The sequence below is a fragment of the Galeopterus variegatus genome, unplaced genomic scaffold (genome assembly GCF_000696425.1).
Source record: "Galeopterus variegatus unplaced genomic scaffold, G_variegatus-3.0.2 Scaffold502, whole genome shotgun sequence".
Lineage (NCBI taxonomy): Eukaryota > Metazoa > Chordata > Mammalia > Dermoptera > Cynocephalidae > Galeopterus > Galeopterus variegatus.
In genome coordinates this window covers 567,442-583,602 of record NW_007726613.1, presented here as the reverse complement: position 1 = coordinate 583,602, position 16,161 = coordinate 567,442, and the positions used below count along the sequence as shown (strand labels likewise).

The 16,161-nt window shown below is 39.0% G+C and overlaps 2 protein-coding genes across 2 annotated transcripts in view; both read left to right on the top strand.

Annotated features, from left to right (window-relative positions):
* Positions 1-4,561: 4,561 nt before the first annotated feature.
* LOC103587904 (protocadherin beta-11-like) lies at positions 4,562-7,115 on the top strand. The gene has a single exon (XM_008569466.1). It carries the CDS (start codon positions 4,719-4,721, stop codon positions 7,113-7,115), a length of 2,397 nt encoding a protein of 798 aa, XP_008567688.1. The 5' UTR covers positions 4,562-4,718.
* A 7,452-nt stretch (positions 7,116-14,567) lies between these two features.
* The window catches only part of LOC103587927 (protocadherin beta-14-like), a 3,557-nt gene continuing 1,963 nt past the window's right edge, over positions 14,568-16,161 (top strand). Inside the window, exon 1 of the mRNA XM_008569488.1 lies at positions 14,568-16,152. Coding sequence (XP_008567710.1) covers positions 14,866-16,152 — 1,287 coding nt within the window. The 5' untranslated portion in view covers positions 14,568-14,865. The remainder of the gene's footprint in view (positions 16,153-16,161) is intronic.

Here is a 16,161-nt window from a genome sequence, read left to right as displayed (position 1 = left end):
GATCCTAATCACCTGTCTATTTCCTTCTTGTAAGTAACAAGTCATAGCTGCACTTCCAACTTTATTCTAACACCCTATTTACTCATGTTAAAAAGCCATGTCATCTAGTTCTAAATCACAGCATTTAAAAAGAAATATTTCTCTATTACTGTGCTTATGGCAAAATGAAACAGATCATTTTGTGATTGACATTGGGCTCCAATAATATCATTGTGTTTGCACTATTTTATTTTCTTTAAATACAGTACTTTTTGGCTAATATTTTCTTATGTTCATTTTTGCTGATAATAGTAAATAGATCTTGTCTTATAATTCAAACACAATGCAATAACCTGCATGAAAATGAATACAAATTTTAACACCTTTTGAAAATTTATTTGTGAGAATATTGGTGGATAGTTAGAAAGATATTCACTTTTCACTTTCTTTTGTAAATTTATTTTAATTATTGTCAAATTTAAAAATCAAAGGTGAACTAAAGGTTATAACAAAAAAACTAGTTTCTTCAACCACCAGTCTCCTACAGAGTGGCTTCCTCTAGAATTGATCTCAATCTTTCTAAATAATATGTTTATACTACTATATCTTGATATTCAGTTTTATATTTAATCCCTTCTTGCTATAATAAAAAAGGATTTAACTTTCTTACTTTCCAACTAACAAACACATATACAAACACTACACATTCCCTTTCTCCTATTTTCCCAATACAATTGTCACAGGTTTTTCTTTTTTTTAAGTTAATCTAGTACTTAGTATTCATTTTGCTAAGATGTCTTCAAAATACACAGTAGTGTAGTATGATTGCATTTCCTTTCTTGAAAAACATATTTCCTAGAGATGATCATTGTTGTTTTGTACTTGCAGAATTTTCCATTTCCTGCTATTAATTTTTCACATTATCTCTCATTTGAATATCAATCTTTCTCCTTAAAATATTCAAGTATATCAGATACCTATCAATTCTATTTCCTGGAGATCTTTCACCCAGATCTCTGCTTCAGACACTGGTTGCTCTTTAGGCTATCACTCTAGGTCTCTTTTTTCCCCTTAAGGTTTTCCTGCATTGGTTCCTTTTTATGAGATCCAATATATTCTTCTTAGTTTGCTCACTTATTTAGCTGACACACCTCTCTCAATATCTTCATAAAAATGGAAGCAGAGGAGGTAAAAATTTATGATACCTTACATTGTAAAGTTATCTTCTTTTTCTTTTCATTTGATTGATAGTTTGACTGGGTATAAAATTTAGGTCAAGAATGATTTTCCCTTGCTTTTCAAAAGCACTGTTTTTTTTGGTTTGGTTTGGTTTTTTACTGATTGCAAATAGAGTTGCTACTCAGAAGACTGATTCCATTCCGATTCCTATCTCTTTTTATGTGATGCCTTTTTTGTCTTTCTTTCTGGAAAACTTTTTCCTGGTATTCTGAAAATACTTTAGTACTGGCTGTTTATTATTTATTAATCTTATCACATGGGTGTACCCTGTTAATGGTTAGACTCTCACTTTTAGTTCTGAGAAATTTTCTTGTTATATTTTACTCATAATTTCTCCCCTAAGTTTTCTACATTCTCACTCTAATTAGAATCTCCATTAAATATTGGATCTCCTGGATTGATTGTATAAGACTAAGATTTTCTCTCTTTATTATTTTCTATCTCTTTGCTTCTTGTTCTGCTTTTTTGGACAATTTATTTAATTATTCAGTCATTATATTTAAGTTTTTCTGTTTGACTGACAAATATTTATTTTTAAAAGCTCTCTTTTGGTTCTCTTTTAAAATAGTATCTGTTATAGATTTATAAATGTAATATCTTCTTTCATCTATACCTAATCTATTTATTCTTTTAAACTATATTTTGTAAAAAATGCTTTATGCAGTATTGTTATTATATATCCATTTAAAAATTACAATGAGTCACAGGGAAGTTAAAGACTTGTCCAAGGTTATTGTAGCTAATAAGGGGCACTTAAATCTTAAACTGTTATTTACCTTACAGTAAGAATACATACATCATACAGTTACTATTAAGTGGGTAAATATGTATGAGACTCTTAGGACAGTGGGTAGCATGGAGTAAGTTCTAAGTAAGTATTAGCTCTTATTAGATTTTATTTCTCTGGTGGTGTTAATCAGAGATTTTCCAAAGTTTTTTTCTGTTTTCTATATTATACCTTTTCCCCTTGTTCCTTTTCTTTTCTTTTCTTTTTGGTGGTGGTGGTGGTGGTTTTGGCCTTTCTATTTCACGTTAGTCATTTCCCCAAATGTCTTGTGGTCCTTGCCTATTTTCTCATATTTAAGAAGGATAATATATCAAAATGCTGACAACTGACTATCAGTGAACAGGGCTGTCTATAGCAGGGCTTCACTCTAATGTAGCCATGCTAGGATAGGGATATTTCCTTGGGAGCCCCCCAAAATCAGTATGTATAAGTCTTTATTTGGGGGTTTCATATTCCTCAAGTTAGAATTCTACAGTATCCACTGTCTGAGGGTGAGATGGTGGGTTCCTACAATCTGTTCTACAGTCTGAGAGTTTTGCATAAGATGGGACTAGAATTCTCACCATTCTGAATGCGAAGTTTTGCTTACTCTCTCCATTTTTAGATTCATACCTCATATTTGCACTCAACTCTGCCTTGGTTTTCAAGACTAGAGAAAGCCTCACTTAATTTCTCCAGAGAATAAACTTCCCATTCTCTGGCTCTGAGTTACTTTCCAGTCTATGTAGGATGGTGAAAGGAACAGACAATTCAACTCTCCTATATTCTTACTTTCAACTAATAACTTTTTTCATCCCTAACCGACTTCAGTCTTCTTATGTACCTGGTTATTCCAAATCTTATACTGAAATGGGATTATGTGGGGAAACAAATTGTTTCTTGTAAGTACCTTCAGTGTAGAAATATTACTTTAGACAGGTCTTGGAACTGCTAAGTTAATTGCTCTTCCATCTGCCTTCTGTCATCAAAAAATATGTGTTCACTTGTGCATTCTTAGTCTTTGTGAGTTAATTCATTTTTATTACTTTTCTATCATTTTAGTGGGTGTTTTAAAAGGAGGAAGGATAACTGTATGTAGTCAACCCATCTACTTTTCAATTTCTACCCTTTTGAACTGATTGATTTTCAACCACGTACCTAGATTACATTTTTAAGAATGTAATTTGAACTTAACATTTTTTAAATGCAAACTTGTTATATCCTTCCTCCATCTATTCTTAGTGTACTTTTGAGAACTCCCACAGTGGACATCATTGATGAGCTCCTAGCATCTATTCCAAACAATCTTCCTTATTATGTAGCAGTTATGCACTTTGGCTAAGACTGAAACCATCCTAAAGCTTAAAATGTGGTCCCAGACAAGATTAAAACAAAGTTAGAGCCAAAGATGGGTGTTCAGATTCTGGGACTAAAATTTTCACCTACAATCCTATACTGCTTAAAGCAGTGATTACTTCAGTAGCAGGTTCATGATCTTACTTGGTCTAATCAGAGTGAAGATTAAGTTTTTGTTCCATGTTTAGGAAAACTCTCTCACTTTCTCTTCCTGGGTTGAAGGAGAAAGCAGATAGCCATAGTCATTGCTGGAATAAATCTTAAGGACCTGAAGGAAGCCAGCTTTAGGAGTCAAAGACTGCTTTAAATGAAACTAACATATTCATGTTTGTGTACTTATCTTCTAAAATTATGAAAATTGGAACTAAATTACGGATTTATGTTATGTGTTCCACCACAACATCTTACTTCATTTTCTTTTTTCTTTTGTTTTTAAAGATGACTGGTAAGGGGATCTTAACCCTTGACTTGGTGTTGTCAGCACCACGCTCACCCAGTGAGCAAACCAGCCATCCCTATATGGGATCCGAACCCGTGGCCTTGGTGTTATGAGCACCGCACTCTCCCGAGTGAGCCACGGGCCGGCCCAACTTCATTTTCTACCAGTCCACAATTCATGGCTATTAAGGAAATCTATAGAAATGCCTTTTTGTGCTATAACAACTATCTAAATATGTCCCATCTCATGGTTAATCCAGTTTCATATACTCCGAGAGGACTTCTGAAATGACTCATGTACACTTTCCCTTTCTCTTACCACCTAACGAAGATCGAGTAGTGATGGTATTTTGTTTACCTGACAGGTCAGTTATACCCTCTTTGTTTTAGATTTACAATCTTCTCAGAAAGATCACAAACTCCTGGGGACCAAATCTTGTACTTGTGTTACTGTATTCAACACAAGTAAGCACATTTAGTTATGTGGAGAGTGGGGAAGGGTGCTTAATAAATGCTTTAAAAGAAATACTAACATCATCACAAACTATAAAGAATATAGAATAATTATTATGGAGCATAGAATATATTTGTAATCTCTTAAACAGAATGAATAAAACAATATTTGTTTCTGGGGGACATTTATGTGAGAGGAATTTAGGTAGCTTTCATCAAACTGTGAAAGCCTGTGGAGACGCGTGGTGGCGCTGCAGGATAATATAGCGAAAAAAAAATTCCACTGGATGATGTGAACACTGTTATCCCGTGCACACAGAGAACTGGGAAGACAAAGAACAAGACTGCAAGCGGCGGCCTAGGAGCAATTTAACAGGGTTAAAAACCTTAGGCTTCCAGCTATTCGGTGGACAGATCAGAGGCACGTTTCCCAGAACTGCGAAGCGGAGCTAAAGCAGGAAGCCTTTGGGAATTTGAGAAAGGAGCTATGGAGATTGGAGGGACAAGCACTTTGTGGATAAGGCAAGTCCTGCTTCTCTTTGTTTTGCTGGGAATGTCTCAGGGGGGTTCCGAACCTGGGCTCTTTTCGGTGGTGGAGGAAATGCAGAGTGGGAGCTTTGTAGGCAATTTGGCAAAGGACCTGGGACTGGAGGTGGGTGAGTTGTCTTCGCGGGGGGCCCAAGTAGTCTCCAATGATAACAAACAGCGTTTGCAGTTAGACATAAACACCGGGGATTTGCTCTTAAGCGACACGCTAGACCGGGAGGAGCTCTGCGGCTCCACTGAACTGTGTGTGCTGCATTTCCAGGTGTTGATGAAAAATCCCATACAGTTGATACAGATTGAGCTTCAGGTCAGGGATATAAATGACCATTCTCCCTTCTTCTTAGAAAAAGTTATGCTCCTAGAAATCCCAGAGAATTGTCCTGTTGGTACTGTGTTCTTACTAGAAAGTGCAAAGGACTTAGATGTGGGAATCAACGCAGTACATAGCTACACAATAAGCCCCAACTCTCATTTCCATATTAAAATGAGAGTCAATCCAGATAATAGAAAATACCCAGAGTTAGTTCTGGACAAATCGCTGGATTATGAAGAGCAGCCCGAACTAAGTTTCATCCTCACTGCTCTGGATGGTGGGTCCCCGCCCCGGACCGGGACTGCCTTGGTTCGAGTGGTGGTCGTGGATACTAATGATAACTCCCCTGAGTTTGAGCAGTCGTTTTATGAGGTGAAGATTCCAGAGAATAGCGTCCTTGGCTCATTGGTTGTCACCGTCTCAGCATGGGATTTAGACTCAGGAATAAATGGGGAAATATCGTACACATTTTCCCATGCCTCAGAAGATATTCAAAAGACATTTGAAATTAATCAAAAGTCTGGAGAAGTTAGTTTAACAGCACCCTTGGATTTTGAAACAATTGAATCATATTCAGTAATTATTCAAGCCACAGATGGGGGAGGACGTTTTGGAAAATCAACAATCAGAATTCAAGTGATGGATGTGAATGACAATGCTCCTGAAATCTCTGTGTCATCAATCACCAGTCCAATCCCAGAAAATTCCCCTGAAACTGTGGTTATGGTTTTCAGTATCCGAGACAGAGACTCTGGAGACAACAAGAGGATGATTTGTTCTATCCCGGAAGACCTCCCATTTGTGCTAAAATCTTCAGTTGAGAATTATTACACGTTAGAAACAGAGAGAAAACTAGACAGAGAAAGCCAAGCCGAGTATAACATTTCCATCAGTGTCACCGACTTGGGGACGCCCAGGCTCAAAACCGAGCACAGCATAACCGTGCAGGTGTCCGACGTCAACGACAACGCCCCCGCCTTCACACAAACCTCCTACACCCTGTTCGTCCGCGAGAACAACAGCCCCGCCCTGCACATCGGCAGCGTCAGCGCCACAGACAGAGACTCGGGCGCCAACGCCCAGGTCACCTACTCGCTGCTGCCCACCCACGACCCGCAGCTGGCCCTCGCCTCCCTGGTGTCCATCAACGCGGACAGCGGACACCTGTTCGCCCTGCGCTCGCTGGACTACGAGGCCCTGCGGGCGTTCGAGTTCCGCGTGGGCGCGGCAGACAGAGGCTCCCCCGCGCTGAGCAGCGACGCGCTGGTGCGCGTGGTGCTGCTGGACGACAACGACAACGCGCCCTTCGTGCTGTACCCGCTGCAGAACGGCTCTGCGCCCTGCACCGAGCTGCTGCCCAGGCAGGCCGAGGCGGGCTACCTGGTGACCAAGGTGGTGGCGGTGGACGGCGACTCGGGCCAGAACGCCTGGCTGTCGTACCAGCTGCTCAAGGCCACGGAGCCCGGGCTGTTCGGCGTGTGGGCGCACAACGGCGTGGTGCGCACGGCCCGGCTGCTGAGCGAGCGCGACGCGGCCAGGCACAGACTGCTGGTGCTGGTCAAGGACAATGGCGAGCCGCCGCTGTCGGCCACCGTCACGCTGCACGTGCTGCTGGTGGACGGCTTCTCGCAGCCCTACCTGCCGCTGCCGGAAGCGGCGCCGGAGCAGGCGCAGGCCGACTCGCTCACCGTCTACTTGGTCATCGCGTTGGCCTCGGTCACCTCGCTCTTCCTGTCCTCGGTGCTCCTGTTGGTCGCGGTGCGGCTGTGCAGGAGGCGCGGGGCGGCGTCGGAGGGCCGCTGCTCGGTGCCTGGGAGCCGCTTTCCGGGCCACCTGATGGACGTCAGCGGTACGGGGACCCTGTCCCAGAGCTACCAGTATGAGGTGTGTCTGATGGGAGAGTCAGGGACCAGCGAGTTCAAGTTCCTGAACCCGACTGTCTCCAACCTCTCACCCCAGCGCCCTGGGAAAGAAAACGAGGAAACTCCTACCTTCCACGATAGCTTTGGGTTCAATATTCAGTGAGCAAAATTGATTTTGTATTTTACATGTATTTTATTTTGTGGCAATGTTTATTTCCACCAATTTGCATGTACTTTAAATTGTGCCGAAGTTACTTTTATGTTTTATTGTGTTCTCCCCATTTTTGCTTTTTGTTTTTTTTTCCTTTTTGTCTTTTTTCGTGTCCGGCAATGAATCGCAACCCTCAGTGTCGCGCCCATACTGGACCGGGACCGGCAACGGGACCGCAACCCTCGGCACTGCGTCCGCACCTCGCTCAGCCAGTGAGCGGGAACCAGTCTGCATGTGGGATCCGAACCCTCGGCAGGAGCGCCGCTGCGCTCCTAAGCAGCGCACTGTAGCAGTGCGCCACCAGGCCGGCCCCCCATTTTTGCTTTTAAGTGAATGTTTGTTTTTGGTTGTACAGAGATGATAATTTATTCTCTAACCCAGGAGGTCTTAATTTGTAATTAATTTGCCTCCTGAAATAACATTAAACCATTTTTGTTCATGTCTCTCTCTCCAGTTGAACTTTCATCCATAATTATTCTTATTGTAAAATAAAAGAGACCACTTTAGAGGTAATTCAAGCATTCAAATAGTTCTTCATTTGACTCTTTTTGAATTTTTTTTCTCGGTTTAATAATGGTTGCTATTTACAAATATCATTTTCTTCCTTAAATGCACTGTGCTTTTAAATGTTAACACTTTAAATTATTACTGAAAATACACTTGAAAAATCATATTCTATGAAACAATCAGTAAGTGTAAAAACCTGGTTAGAAAGAGTTAGAAGGCAGCTTTCTTGGTATCCCTTCCTTATTCAATTGGGAGAGTAATTGTGAAGGCACATTAAAGAATGTTGCGATATAATGCTATAATTTTCCAGAGGTTTCATTAATGTTACAAAGCCAGAATGCAGCACAGTTGATTGCAGGCACCTGGATAAAAATTTATATAGCATAAAGTGGACTTGTGTGCTAATATGTATAATTTTTTGCTTGTGTTCTCTCAGAATTTAATGTATATATGCTAATCGCTAATTTTCAAACTTTTTTTAACCACACCAATAGTAAAATTATGTTGTCTGTATTGTACAACAAGCATAACAGAAATAAGTGTTTTGTAAACAGCGCTTAGTCCTTTTGTGATATAATCCAAAATTGCCTATGTTATTCCATTTTACCTAATTTTCAGATGTGGTCATATGCACTAAATAGCTCTCATGACCTACTCACGGTAGAAATCTAAAGTTTGATAACACTTTTCTTGAAGATATTAAAGTTTGATATGTATATGAAGAATGAGAAATATCAAAAGATAGTTCTTTGGGTTGTAATTTTAGAAAAGAAATTCAAACCATTGTAGGAGGAAGTCTTGTCTTGTGCTGCATAAGAACCAATCATTCTTGCCTTTAATTTGTCTACATTACAGAAGAAAAAGATTTCACACTTTGAAGAAGTTTTTCATGAACATCATCAAAATGTCTAAAGTCTGTATGTAGTGGAAGGAAAATATAGATGGATGAAATTGGTAATCATAGAGAGGGAAAGGCAGTACATGTGTGGGGTATGGGGAGAGAGAAAGGAAGAGAGAGAGAGAGAGAAAGCATGGGAAGGAGGAAATGAGTGGGGATGAGTAAAATGATTGCTTCTCGTACCACAGACAAGAGTCAATTCCAGAAACTGCCTATTAAAGATATTTTAGAACTTTATTTCAACACTGTGGAGGAGCTGGGTATTAGTCAGTTGATAATTCCAGGAAGTACAATCTCTTGCTCTAGCACATGCAAGAGAACCTGATGTTTATACTTCTTGATAGCTGAGAGTCCACTACCAGTCTGTTCAACTGTGTGAACCAAATTGGAATCTTTGCATCCAAGAGAAATGGGGAGAACAGAAAGCAACTGTGTTGCATGCAGGCTAATTTAATTCTAATTCTTTATTTTTAGAAATGAAACCAGGAGCAAGTTCTTTTCCCCCCAAATGAAAGCTTCTTTACATAGAGAATAAAAGCTCACAAGATATTAGCAAATCAAAGCCAAGTATTAAGATTACCTCCAGTCTTTACTGTATTTCATGGGATAAAGATAGAGGACCACTAGTTTAAAGAGATATAAATCACTGTAGTATGCCAGACAAGGTACTTAAACTACTGAAGGTGAAAAATAAAAATGGCACTTCACACACACTTGAATAGCTATAATCAAGAAGACAGACAAGACAATAACAAGTGTTAGACAGGATGTGGAGAAATTGGAACACTCATGCATTGCTGGTGGGAATATAAAATGGTAAAGCACTTTGAAAAACAGTTTGGCCATTCTTCAAAATGTTAAACATACAGTTACCTTGTGACCCAGAAATTAAATTCCTATGTATCAATCCAAAAGAAATGAAAACATATGTCCACCAAAAAAAAAAAAAAAAACGCACGCAAATGTTCATGGTAGCATTATTCATAACCAAACGTGGAAACAACCCAAATGTCCATTCACTAACGAATGGATAAATAAAAATGTGATATCTACATATAATGGGATTGTTATTATTCAGCAATAAAATGGAATGAAATACTGGTGCACTCTACAACATGGACGAACCTCAAAAATGTTATGTTAAGTGAAAGAAGCCTCTCACAAAAGATTACATATTGCATGACTTCATTCATATGTAACAGTAAGAATAGGTAAATCTATAGAAACAAAAAGCAGATTAGTGGTTGTCTAGTTCTGGAGGGAGGGTGAAGAGTGTTTGCTAATTGGTACAGGTTTCTTTTTAAGATCATGGAAGTTGTAAAATTAGGTTATGGTGATAATTGCACAACTCTATAAATATATAAAAATTATTGAATTTTACACTTTAACTGGGTGAATTCCATGATATGTAAGTGATATCTCAATAAACCTGTTAAAATAAAGGTGAAGCAGTTCTAACAGCCTGTAGTTCCAAGAAATCTGGGTCTTCTTTCATCTATAATGGTGGAAGTGGAAAGAACAGTTCACAAATCTCAGACAGAAAAATCTAACAGATGCAACAGCAGAGACAAGAAACAGAAACTTGTCCTGTTGCTTAAGTTTTTCTGCATATATGAGCAGTAGGACTTCTCTATTTATGGAAAGAATATGTGTTTCCTCACTCTAATGGAGAGTGGCTAGGCCTTCAGGAGCTCATATGCTCAGATACAAGTAATCAACCAACTCCTCTAAAGTGTATTGCTAAAACCAAATTTTTCTCTTATGCTTTAAATATTTCATTTATAGCTAAATTTAAACCACTGCATAGAAATCAAGCTGCACCAAACTAATTTTACACTAAAGGACTATAGGTTGTAAGTAGTTAAGAAGATGGTCTTATATCCAATGGGGAAAAGGCCACTGAGGAAATGAAGATTCAAGAAATGATCTAGTCTTCCAGAATGGTTTTTCATGAAAACCCTTACCAGTAAAAACCAAATAATAGTTTAGTTTGAAATTATCCAAGAGTATCAGAAGGAAATAGCATAAAGACATTTAACGTACAAATACATTGTTCGCATCTTCTTTCATTTTTTTATTCAAAATGTTTTTACATTTACTTGTACATATTTGTGGGGTACAGTGCATTCTTTCAATACCTGCATATATTGCACAATGATTCTCTTAGGGTAGATAGCACAGCTCTTTACCCATTCGTCCACCACTTTTCCTCCTACCCCCTGCCCCCACTCCTCACCTTCTTTTCCACCTCAAGTCCTGCCATCATTCCTGAGTCTACTGATTATTCTAACAACATGGCCTCTCAGTCCCTAGGTCTTCACTTCTACTCTTGTTGTACCATGATTAATGCTCTAGCTATATGCTGTACTTTTTCACCACCAACTGTTCTATGATATAATATTTCAAATATCTCCCTCTGAAGAACACAACCTATGCCTTTAATCCTCTAATCCTATTACATCTTGCCTTTGACCTTATCAAGACCTCCACTCTATGCTGCTGCTACTACCTCCCAACCCCTTCCCATTTTAATTTTCTTCCTGTCCATCTGATTCCCTGGTTTACACTCCCAACCACTCTCATGTTCATCTCTTCCATTCCCTTGTTCAATTTTTTTTCACTAGAACTACCTGATGAAATTCCACTTCCTTCCTCCTCTCTTACACCTGGGCTACTGCATTCTACAAGGCAATACTTAACAAAATTATCAATACCACTGCCACTATAAATTTATCATATCTAAACTTTTGATCTCTGAGACCAAGAAATACTTTTAAACTTTTCCTAATCAGCTTTCTCTTCTATTCTGCATAACTATTTAAAACCTACTTATCTTACTTTAAACTTCTCACCCTACTGCTTACATCCCTCCACCCCTTTAGCAGATGAACTTGCCTAATACCTTAAAGAGAATATAGAATATCAGATAGAAATTATCTCAATTTCCTGTTCCCAAATCTACACCTTTCACAGCATCCGTACCTATACTTTCTTCCTGCTGAAGTCCAATCCCATCATATATTGCCTGGATCCCACCTTTAACCACCTTCTACAGGACTCACATTGATCATCTCTTCTGTATCTTAATTTTCTCCTTCTCTACTAAATATTCCACATTGACATTTTAAATATATTCAGGTTTCTCTAGTCTTAAAAAGGACCCTTTTGAGTCTACATTCTCAGATACCAATCTATTTCCTCCTCTTACAGCCTTTTATTTCTACAAATTTATTGAAAGCATTGTCTCTCCTCATTTTTGCTTCCTCATCCTTCTCACTTTTCAACCAAGCACAATCTAATTTTTATTGCAACTGCTCCATTGAAACTGCTGTTGTAAAGGTAACCAAAGATTTCTTCTATGTAAGTGAGGTTATATTGCTGAAACAGAGATGCAACTACACAATGGGTTGTAAAATTGTAGATCTCCTTCATGTGACAGGTCCAATGTAAATGATTAGGTAGATAGGGTAAGTTTGCTCCTCACAGTCCTTCTAGAACTAAATTTTTTTCCCAAGTAATTGCTCCAACATTCCTTATGACAATGTTGTCATCTGCATATCTGTAGCTGAGTCACCACCACATTTGGGTTCTAGCTAACTGGGAGGGAAGGTGTATATTCAGGTGTCTTCTGTTCCAGAACAGGAATGGCAAACAAAAATGGCGAACAAAAATTCTGCTCACAGTCTATAAGAATTTAATTCACTTAGCCACACCTAACTACAAAGGAGGCTGGGACAGGCAATCTATCTGAGTAGCCAGGTACCTGGGTACAGTTCTATTACTACAGAAAAAAAGGGAAAACAGACTTTAGTAGACATCTATCAGAGTCCCCCACAATGAACATCTTCTTAAATACAATAGATCATCTTAATACTTTTTTTTTTCTTCTCTGAAGCATTTGCCGCTGTTGCTCTTCCTCAACTCCTCTAATTGCTATTTGCTTTTGGTTTCATAATTTTGAACTCTGAGCCTAACCTGTCTTTTAAAACATACTTCTCTCCCATTCTTCTTGAAATGAAGGTGTTTCTCAGAATTCTGTACTGAGCTTCTTCTATTATTACTTGACACACTTTCGCTGGGTTAACCTACAGCTCTCATGATTTTAATCACCATATACAGGCTGATGAATCCCAAAGTCCATAACTCCAGTCCAGATTTTTTCCTATGCTTTGGTTATATATGTACACACATACACATACACCGCCAACCCCCCTCCCACACACACACCCTGTAGGCGCTTATCTCAATATCAGCATGTCCAAGACTAAATACCATCTTTTTTCACCTCAATAATGGTTTTTTTTTCAGTGTTTCCTGTCTTAGTTAATGACACTACTAGCCATCCAGTTGCCCAGTCCAGAGGTATAATAATCATCCTCGAGTCGTTTCTCTTTTCTCCCCATGCAACCTATCAATCACCAATCAAATATTTTATCTCCTAAATATGTTTCTAATATCCCTCTATTCGCCATCCACACTGGCATTACCCTCATCCACGCTATCATCATCTCCTATCTGGCCTCTCTGATTCTGGTCATTCCCCTGAAATTAATTCTCCATACTTCAACCAAACTGATTTTTCAAAAGTGCAATGTGGACATGTTAATCAAATCTTTAAAATACTACATTGTATTTGAATTACCCTTAGGATAAATTCAAGAATGATATGACATATATAATCATTCATGTTCTCACCCTGCTTTTTTCTCTAATCTCATTTTAAAATTCTCTCTTTCCATGGTTTAAAGTCCAAGGCATACCTAACACCTCTGTTCCTCAAACCGACTGTCTGAAACATTCCTCCTTCTTCTGGCTTGCTCCTTCAGATCCCAAGGTATAGTTCACTACCTTAGCAAAGCTTTTGCTATTGTCCCAAGGTCTGGGTTAGATTTTAATTATTTTACTTTATTTTTTGGCAGCTGGCCAGTACAGGGATCAAACCCCGGACCTTGGTATTATTAGTACCACTGCTCTAACCAGTTGAGCTAATCAGCCAGCCTAATTATTTTATTATTTAACGGACATTTAACTAGAACTTATTAACCACTTTATAAATATTAATGCATTAGATTCCTTCAATAATAATCCTAGGAGGTAAATACTATTATTACCCTATTTTACAGGTGGGAAAACAGAGGTACATAACTTGCCCAAGTCTGTAGATAGTGAGTGGCAGTACCAGGATTTTAATATTGACATTTGGTTCCAGAACTCATGTTCTTAATCACTAAGCTATGCAAGCTCCTAGGTACAAGATACCTCTTCTAGGTGTCCCTTTTCTATTACTCTTTACCTATGCATACATTATGACATATTTTAATTACTTGTCTGTCAATTTTTCTAGCCTGTGAGTTCCATAAAGATAAAGATTGTCTCTACCTTATTTTTTAATATAAAAGTGAAAAAGTGATTGTTTTACTAACTATAATTGAGCACAAGAAATATTTACAAGAGGAGAGGAGAAAATATATTTGTAATTACTCAAGAAATGACCTGAATAAAATATTATTTCCTTAGGACATTTTAACAGATTCTTTTGTGTCAAGTATTCCATTTTTTTCTTTTGTGCCAAGTAAATAATTGGTTTTTTGGGGGTGGGGGGTGCTGCTGGCTGGCATGGTGAACCAAACAGTGATAATTAAATACAGTGTGTGAAGCTTGTTTGGATTCTGATTCAAAAACAGCAAAAGCCATTCTGGAGAGAATTAAGGAAAACCAAACACAAACTGAATATAAATTACATCAAGTAAGGGGACTGGCTGGGTAGTTCAGTTAGTTAGAACTGGTCTTGATGACACTAAGGTCCAGGGTTCAATCCCTGTTACTGGCCAGGCACCAATAAAAAAAAATTACATCAAGTAATTACTGCTAAATTTATTGATAGTGATGTTGTAATTATATTTTAAGAGGCTTTATCTTTAGAGATACTTAGTGAAGTATGTAGAGGTAAAAATATATGACACCTGGGATTTGCTTTTGAATACTTCGTATATAGGCACGAATTACTTTTTCAAAGAGGAAAATATTTTAAATGAAAAAAATTCATAGAGACACATGGTGGCGCTACAGGATAAGACTAGAACATGGCATGGGCGACACTGTGAGCTCCATCACCCAGGAGAACAGAGAACATCCGATCCACTGAAAAGAGAGGTATTAAAGGAGCTTGGCCTGCAGAGCTGCTGGAGGACAATATACTCTCTGGCGGGTTCCTATAAAAAAAAAAAATCAGAGTTTCAGCTTGAAAATTAGGACTGAACTTAATTTTTTCCACAAAAGAGGTTGCCTGAAGGAAGCATGGAGGTCAGAGGGGTGCTCGCTCTGCGGAGAAGGCAAGTACTAATTTTCTTTGTTTTGCTGGGAATGTCTCAGGCGAGTACTGAATCTGCGCGCTATTTTGTGGCAGAAGAAACAGAAATTGGGTCTTTTGTGGCTAACCTGGCAGCGGACCTGGGGCTGGGAGTAGAGGAGCTGTCCTCACGGGAGGCTCGGGTAGTGTCTGATGATGGAAAACATTTGCACCTTGATTTACTAACGGGGGATTTGCTCCTAAATGAGAAACTGGACCGAGAACAGCTGTGCGGCTCCACCGAGCCCTGTGTGCTGCATTTTCAGGTTGTATTGGAAAACCCTTTACAGTTTTTTCGGGCTGAACTGCTTGTCAAAGATATAAATGACCATTCCCCTACATTCCTAGACGAGGAAATGCTTATTAAAATATCAGAAAGTACCACGATCGGAACTACTTTCCTAATGGAGAGTGCTCAAGATTTGGATGTAGGAAGCAACAGTCTCCAAAACTACACGATTAGCCTCAATTCTCATTTCTGTATTAAAATTCGAGACAGCAGTGATGGAAAAATATACCCAGAACTCGTCTTGGAAAGAGCATTAGATCACGAGGAGCATTCTGAGCTCAGGTTAACACTCACAGCCCTGGATGGTGGATCCCCACCTAGGTCTGGGACAACTTTAGTTCTCATCAAGGTCTTAGACATCAATGATAATGCCCCAGAGTTTGCTCAGAGTTTCTATGAGGTTCAGGTCCCAGAGGATACACCCCTTGACTCCTGGATTATCACCATCTCTGCTAAGGATTTGGATGGAGGAAATTATGGGAAAATATCTTACACATTTTTCCACGCATCGGAAGATATTCGTAAAACATTTGAAATCAGTCCAATATCTGGGGAAGTTAATTTGAGATCACATCTGGATTTTGAAGTAATACAGTCCTACAGTATAAATATTCAGGCAACAGATGGTGGGGGTCTTTCAGAAAAATGCATCCTTCTAATTAAAGTAATAGATATAAACGACAACCCACCAGAAGTGACCATGTCGTCAATTACAAAGACAATTCCAGAGAACGCCTCAGAGACCCTAGTCGCTCTCTTTAGTGTTCGAGACCAAGACTCTGGGGACAATGGGAAGACTGTTTGCTCTATTCGAGATGATCTCCCTTTTCTCCTGAAACCGACCTTCAAGAATTTTTTCACTCTAGTTTCTGAAAAAGCACTGGATAGAGAGAGCAGAGCCGAGTACAACATCACCATCACCGTCACCGACTTGGGGACGCCCAGGCTCAAAACC

What these genes read in the sequence shown, in the direction of transcription:
- LOC103587904 (XM_008569466.1), top strand. Translation starts at nt 4,719, where the DNA reads ATGGAGATTGGAGGGACAAGCACTTTGTGGATAAGGCAAGTCCTGCTT.